This window comes from Notamacropus eugenii, chromosome 4 (assembly GCF_028372415.1).
Source record: "Notamacropus eugenii isolate mMacEug1 chromosome 4, mMacEug1.pri_v2, whole genome shotgun sequence".
NCBI classification, from domain to species: Eukaryota; Metazoa; Chordata; class Mammalia; order Diprotodontia; family Macropodidae; genus Notamacropus; species Notamacropus eugenii.
Genome location: NC_092875.1, coordinates 37,903,789 through 37,911,155, shown reverse-complemented (window position 1 = coordinate 37,911,155; position 7,367 = coordinate 37,903,789). Strand labels below are relative to the sequence as shown.

At 45.1% G+C, this 7,367-nt stretch overlaps 1 protein-coding gene across 1 annotated transcript; it reads left to right on the top strand.

Moving 5' to 3' along the window:
* The first annotated feature begins 2,593 nt into the window (after positions 1-2,593).
* On the top strand, positions 2,594-4,812 carry HCAR1 (hydroxycarboxylic acid receptor 1). Its single transcript, XM_072600596.1, has one exon. The coding sequence runs from the start codon at positions 3,508-3,510 to the stop codon at positions 4,624-4,626; it is 1,119 nt and encodes a 372-aa protein (XP_072456697.1). The 5' UTR covers positions 2,594-3,507; the 3' UTR covers positions 4,627-4,812.
* The last annotated feature ends 2,555 nt before the right edge of the window (positions 4,813-7,367 follow it).

The following is a 7,367-nucleotide window of genomic DNA, read 5'->3' as shown; positions in this document are numbered from 1 at the left end:
AAGTTCACAGAATGAGCGGCAACTGGAAAAGGAAACTACAGGATTCATTGAAAGAGTCTGGGTCCCACGGAAAAAACTGCACAAACCTCTAACTTTTCTAAAATCCTTCCTATTATTTACATTTGTTAGAAACCTTAGGAACCAGTCAGACAAATGCTTGAATTTAGGATCATAGAACTTAGAATTAGAAGGGACATTAAAGATACTTTGATGCACTGCTCTAATTTTATAGATGAAGAGACCCAGAAAAGTTAAATGATTTGCCCAGGGTCACTTGGGTAGTAAGTGGTAGAGAAGGTATTTGAATCTGGGTCTTCTGACTCTAAATCTAGCCCTTTACTCAGAAGACGTTTCAAATCCTGGTTCTACCACTAATAGCTTTGTCACGTTGGATCAAATGAAATGATATTTGTAAAGTTCTTACCACATGCCTGGTACATAGTAGGTGCTTAATAAATGCTTGTTCCCTTCCTCCCTCCCTTTGGCCAGTTACTTAACCTCTCTCAGCCTCAATTTTATTTTCTAGAAACCAGACATGGCAATCTGTCAGCCCTCCTGGATACATAGTACAGCAGATAGGACAGTGGACCTGGAGTCACCTGAGTTCAAACCAGCCTCAGACAACTTAGTTATGTGAGCCTGGGCAAATTACTTAACCACTGTCTGCCTCAGTTTCCTCCTCTATAAAGTGGGGATAAAAATAGCAGCTACCTCCCAGACTTGTTGTAAAAATCAAGCACTTTATAAAGTGCTTAGCAAATCTTAAAATGCTATAAAATTCTTATTGTTGTTTTGGTGGTGGTGGTGGTTGCTGCTGGAACAATATAATAAGAGTATGGGAAAGAGCTTGGCCAACTGTGAAACAGGATACTAAGGCATGGAAGTGACCTGAGGTCATCGTATCCAACCTTCATTTTACAGAAAAAAGAAATCGAGTAGTAAAGGAAGGAACATGCCTTGTCTGAAGTCAGCCAGGCAGTAAATAACACAGTCAACATTTGAATCCAATTTCTCTGACTCCAAACCCAGGAGTCTTTCTACAGTATCCTGCTGCCTAAACGGGCTTTATCTAGAGTCTAATATCTGTCATACAAGAGATGTGGCAAATTCTCCAGGTTGTAGGCCATTAGGCAAAATTACCACAAAATTACACCTCTGGCTCCTTCCTCCCTCCATAAGCAAAGCTTGCTGCTAATAGAGTATGACTGGGAAATCCCCGAGCTCCATTTGAAAAAGCCCCATTCTAAATCTGAAATGATAAGAGTACTTCATACGATCATGGAAGAAACATGTAAGGCCTTTGACTCCAATTTCCCCATTTTCCTGATGAGGAAAGTGAGATGCAAAGAGGTTAAATGATTTGCCCAGGGCCACTTACCCGGTATCTGAGGTCAATTTGAATTGTTTCTAGGTTCTGTCTGTCAGTCAGTCAATCAGTAAACATTATTAAGCACCTACTATGTGCGAGGCATTAAGTGCTAGAGACACAGAAAAGGTAAAAGACAGACTCAAGGAACTCCCAATCCAATGGAACAGAAATATGATAACAACTATGTACAAAGAAGCTAAAGACAGGATAAATTGGAGACAATGAAAGGGGGGTCCTTAGTATTAAGGGGAATCAGGAAAGGCTTCCTGCAGAAAGTGAGATTTTAGCGGGGACCTGAAGGAAGACAGGAGGCAGAGCCTTCCAGGCATGGGGAACCACATACTTAAAGGTCTCCACTGTGATTATGAAAAGTGACACAAAGCAACACCCAGAGTACTGGGTGTGAAGTTCAAGATCTTGAGTTCCAACCCTGATTCTATTACTGCCTAGTTGTGTAACTTTAGGGCCACCAAGGGTCAGGAAGCTATGGCCTTGAGACCATATACGGCCCTCTAGGCTCTCAAGTGCAGCCCTTTGACTGAATCCAAACTTCACAGAACAAATCCCCTTAATAAAAGGATTTGTTCTGTAAAACTTGAACTCAGTTAAAAGGCCTTAGCTGAGGACCTAGAAGGCCACATGTGGCCTCCAATCCAAAGGTTACCCACTCCTGCCCCAGAGTCTTTGGAAGGAGGGGCTTTTCTGAGTTATACACTATGGGGTATGCAATCATTTGAATACACAGACAAACTGACCACATCCCTCAGTCTCATCTCTACTTTAGTGGACCCCTGCTGACTGAGTGAAACCCACAAGCAACATATTCTTCAGCTTTTGAGGGTCTTAATCACTCATGGCAAATTCAGAGGCTGATCCTCTCTTGCAAACATACCAACCATGGTTCTGCTCACTTCCTTTTGCATCAGTTCATATAAATCTTCCTATACTTCTTTGTATTTATCATGTTCATCATATCTGGCAGCCTGGGGGGTACAGTTGATAGAGCACCAGTGCAGGAGTCAGGAGGACCTGAGTTCAAATGTCAGACGCTTGACACTCACTAGCTGTGTGACCTTGGGCAAGTCACTTAGCTCCAATTGCCTCATCCTGGGTCATCTCCAGTCATCCTGATGAATATCTGGTCACTGGATTCAGATGGCTCTGGAGGAGAAGTGAGGCTGGTGACCTGCACAGTCCTCCCTCACTCAAAACAAAGTCAAGTGCAAGTCGTCATTATTTCTCTGATGGCAGGGTCTTCTTCGGCAACGAAGGACGAACACATACCAGTTAGGCTCCCCTTCCCAGAACTGTGGGGATTTAACTCCCAAAGAGATACACCTATGAGAAAAGATCCCTGTTTCTATTTCACAACCTCAAAAAACTGTGCCATTATTTGAGGCAGAGGAAAGATGTGCAGAAGGAAAGTATGACTTTGGCTGTGAGGTTAAGTGGTCATGGTGGCCTCTGTGGCTTTTCTTAGCAGTGAAACCAATTCTGAAACTTAAGAATGACTTCTCAGAATTAGTCTTTAAACTCCTCTCCTTCATCCCCACTCCATGTGCACAGATGTGAACATGGGAATGCGTCCATGGTATTGCAGACAACTGACCCTCCTCTCCTTCTGTTACTCCATGCAGGCTCCCCATAGGGTTGGAGGTAAGAACTGGGCAGTCAGTCAAAGGTCAGGGGGAGGAACACAAGCAAAGGGGCAGGGAAGAGCTCCAGGAAATGTTTGCTTTTCCCGGCCAGGAGGGATGGCAAACAAGCTCTTGGTGCCTTTCAGGCAGTTTGAGCTAGCCAGTCTAGAGTGATTCAAGGGAGAAACAGGTCAGCTGAAAATGAAAACTATCCCAACCACTTCTTGGGCAAGAAAAAAAGACGTTGTGATCGGCAGCAAGAGTCCCACCAGATTTGTTGGGGGCTTCCTGGGAAGTGATCGCTCGGAGGGCAAGCTGCTTACGCTTCCAGTCCTAACTCTTGCATACCACTTTTCTCCACCAACTTGTGAGCTGGGTCAAGGGAGGCCCTTCTGACTGTTGTTTCCTGATTAATATGTCTGTTCCTGTAGCTATAGAGATGAGATGTGTGTGATATGAGACACCCACGGTGGTAAACTCCGACAACCAGCTGGCTGACCAATGCAGCCTACTGCAGAGGGAGGCTTTGATAGCTTTCAGCTCAGCTGTCAGATGGGAAGAATGGCCCAGCTCCCTGGTCCTCTGCCACTCATGAATGGAACTTGCTGTCTCATCCAAGGGGACACCATCGCCCAGGTGATGCCACCCTTGCTGGTCCTGGCATTTGTGCTCGGAGCCTTGGGCAACGGCCTGGCTCTGTGTGGCTTCTGCTTTCATATGAAGTCATGGAAACCAAGCACCATCTATCTCTTCAATTTGGCTGTGGCAGACTTCCTTCTGATGATATGTCTTCCCTTTCGGACTGATTACTACTGGAAAAATCGGAACTGGGTTTTTGAAGACATCCCTTGCCGAGTGGTACTGTTCATGCTGGCCACCAACCGAGCAGGGAGCATTGTATTTCTCACAGTGGTAGCTGTGGATCGTTATTTCAAGGTGGTCCATCCCCATCATGCCTTGAACACCATCTCCAATCGGACAGCAGCTTGCATTGCCTGTGCCCTCTGGGCCACTGTCATTGTGGGATCTCTATTTCTGCTGACTGAGAGCCACCTCTGTGTAGAGATCAGCACAGTGTCCTGTGAAAGCTTCATCATGGAGTCTGCCAATGGCTGGCATGACATCATGTTCCAGTTGGAGTTCTTCCTACCCCTGGGCATCATCTCCTTCTGCTCTTTCAACATCATTGGGAGTCTGAGGCAGAGGCAGCAGCTGACCAGACAAACTCGGGTGAAAAAGGCCACTCGGTTCATCATTATGGTGACCATGGTATTTGTCATGTGCTACCTGCCCAGTGTCTCGGCCAGACTGTATTTTCTCTGGACTGTCCCATCAAGTGCTTGTGATAAGTCTATGTATGTAACCCTTCATATCACCCTCAGCTTCACTTATATGAACAGCATGCTAGACCCCCTGGTGTACTATTTTTCAAGTCCATCCTTCCCAAAAGTCTATACCAAGTTCAAGATCTGGGGCCTGAGACCCAAGCGCCCAGGAAAATCAAGGACACAGAATCCAGTAGGAACGTTAACAACAAAACCCTGCCCAAAGAGTTGTACTGGGATGGAGAGTAACTCCAGAAACCATTCAGATGTTCAGTGGGACCTCCAAACATTTTGAATGTCATGCCCTGACTGAATTCATCAGGATGCCAAAAAGATATGTGTGACGGTAGTGATTTGTGGAAAGTGAGGGTGGGAGGAGGGGAAGAAGAGGAGACTGTTTTTGATAATACTGCCTTCTCTAGGGATATCCTCAAGGAATGGATGGAATCCCCACTATTAAAACCTTTTGCCATGTTCCAGATGCCTGAAGTGAGTTTTTTAATATACTACTAATGACAAAAGAGTTTCTACATGTGCATGGGGGTGGGTTGGGGAGGATGGCGGTAAGGGGAGTAGGGGTGTTAGTATGATTAGATAGGCGAGTCATTGAGAAAACTGAATAGTTGAGCACAAAAATGGGACTAGTGTGTGATCTTCCCCCTGGAGTTACATAGACTGGAAAGAATGTTGGATCTGGAATGAGCAGAGAGCCAGGTTTGAATCCCACCTCTGGTGGTCAAGTCACGAAGTTACCTCTGTGGGACTCAGGTTCCTCATCTATGAAATGAGACCATTGACCTCATAGAAATCAAGTGAGCTAATATATAACAAAGTTCTGCAAACCTTTAAGCTCCGTGGAGTTGGTTATTACTTATTGCAATGCTTATCACCATTGATTTGCTTTACGTGATGTGCACTTGGAGAGGAGGTGAGTGACTGTTGTCAAAGCTGGGCTGGGAGCCCTAGGGAGCAGCAGCCCTGCCTTCTCTGGGCTTCCTATGGCTTCTCTGTGTCTGTCCTCAGTCAATACCAGCAGTGTGGTAAATGTCTCAAATCAGGCGCTGGCAGATGTGTTTTCCCAGCCCTCATTCTCCAATCCTACCTGGGGATAGCAAGGAAATTTGTGACCTTGGGAGATTAGAACAACCCCTGGGTCAGAGGATCGGCACATTTGGGCCAGAAAGGTTCTGAGTCCTTTACAGACAAGAAAACTGGGGCCTGGGGAGTTGAAGTGAACTTCCCAAGGTCAAAGGCTCAGTTAGGGAGCTGGAGGTGGCCTCTGGGCCACATGGTCCAATCCCTCTATTTCGCCTAGGAGTCCAGTACTGGGGTATTCTATAACAATGTCAGTTATAACTAATCGGAGTTCATTAGACAATTAGGGAGTTGGCATTTGAACTGACCTCAAGATGGGAGAGATTTCAAAACGGGGGTGATGAGTGAGGAAAGACATGCCAGGTGGAGGAAATATAATAATGAAAATCTACTACACTTCTATAGAGCTGTAAGATTTGCCGACTGTTTTCTATCTATTATCTCTTTTGATCATCACAGCGCTCCTGTGAGGGAGGTACTACTATCATCTTCATTTTATTGAAGAAGAAGCTGAAGCTGAGAGAGTTCGGTGACTTGCCCAGGGTCACACAGCTCAGAAGTACCTGAGTCCAGATTTGAAATCAAATTTTTCTGACTCTAAGCTTGATGGTTAAGGGAATGATAATAAGAATAGCCAACATTTACAATGAACTTGAAGGTTTGCAAAGTGCTTTGCAAGTATTATCTCATTTGATCCTCTCAAGAATCCTGGGATGTAGGTGGTGTTATTATCTTTATTTTATAGAGGAAGAAACTGAGGCAGGAAGAAGAGGTTAAAGTGACTTTCCAGGGTCACTCAGCTGGTAAGTGTCTGAGGCTGGATTTGAACTCAGGTCTTCCTGTTTCCAGGTCCAGTACTCTAGTCACTGAACCACCTAACCACCTCAATCCAGAATTCCAAAGGTAGTGGTAGCTCCCCTTATTATTATCTGAGTACCTTTCCAGTAGGTAAAATATACTCTACATGCACATTACTTTTATGCACAGAGAAGCAGATTTCAGATTAGTGAAAGGGAAAACTTCACAATTGCTATGGAGTAGTAAGAAGATACGTATTTGGAGTCAGAGGATCCCGAGTTCAAATCCCATTTCTGCCGAGGCCTCTATGTGACATTGGACAAGTCATTTCTCTTCTGCGGGACTTGGCTTCCTCATCTGTAAAACAAGATGGATCGGAAAGCCAGCATAACATAGCCGGTAAAACATTGGACCTGGAGTCAGGAAGATGTGGGTTCATATCCCTCCTTAGATCCTTCCTAGCTGAATGATCTCGGGCAAGTCACCTAACCGCTGTCTGCTTCAGTTTCTCCATCGATGAATGAAGGGATTGGATTCATAGAACTATTTATTTAGAACTGAAAAGTACTGTACAGGCTGCCAATTCCAACCATTCCTTTTTACAGACAAGGAAATAGAGGCTGAGGGAGATTGATTTTCCCAGGATTGGGCAGCTAGTGAATGTCTAAGGAAGGATTTTAAGTGTGGGTCTCCCTGATTTCAAGTCCATTTTTCTATCTACCTTTACCCTTAGCTGCATTTTTGGGGGGTGGCCTGTTCTAAAATTATGATCCTATGGCTGGGTGGCTTTGAAGGTCCCATCCATCTTGAAATCTATAATGCTCTGAATAAGAGCTATCCAAAAGGAGGATGGGCTGCTTTGGTGCCCCTTTGCTGGAGGTCTTCAAGCCAAGATTGGAAGTCCCCCTGGTAGGAATGTAGTAGGTCTGGCTTGGATGAGGTTCCCTTCCATGTCTCTTCCAACCCTGAGATACTGGGAATTGCTGAATTGTGGTGAGATCCATATATCAACAAACATTTCTTAAGTTCTTACTGTGTACCAGGGACTGTGGTAGGTTCTGGGGATACAGTAGTGAAACCTCCCCTGCCCTCAAGGAGTTTACTGGGGAGTTGTGTAAGGTGTGGCAACTAGGTGGTTGAGTC

Coding starts and splice junctions, on each gene's coding strand:
- HCAR1 (XM_072600596.1), top strand. CDS start 3,508: ATGCAGCCTACTGCAGAGGGAGGCTTTGATAGCTTTCAGCTCAGCTGT.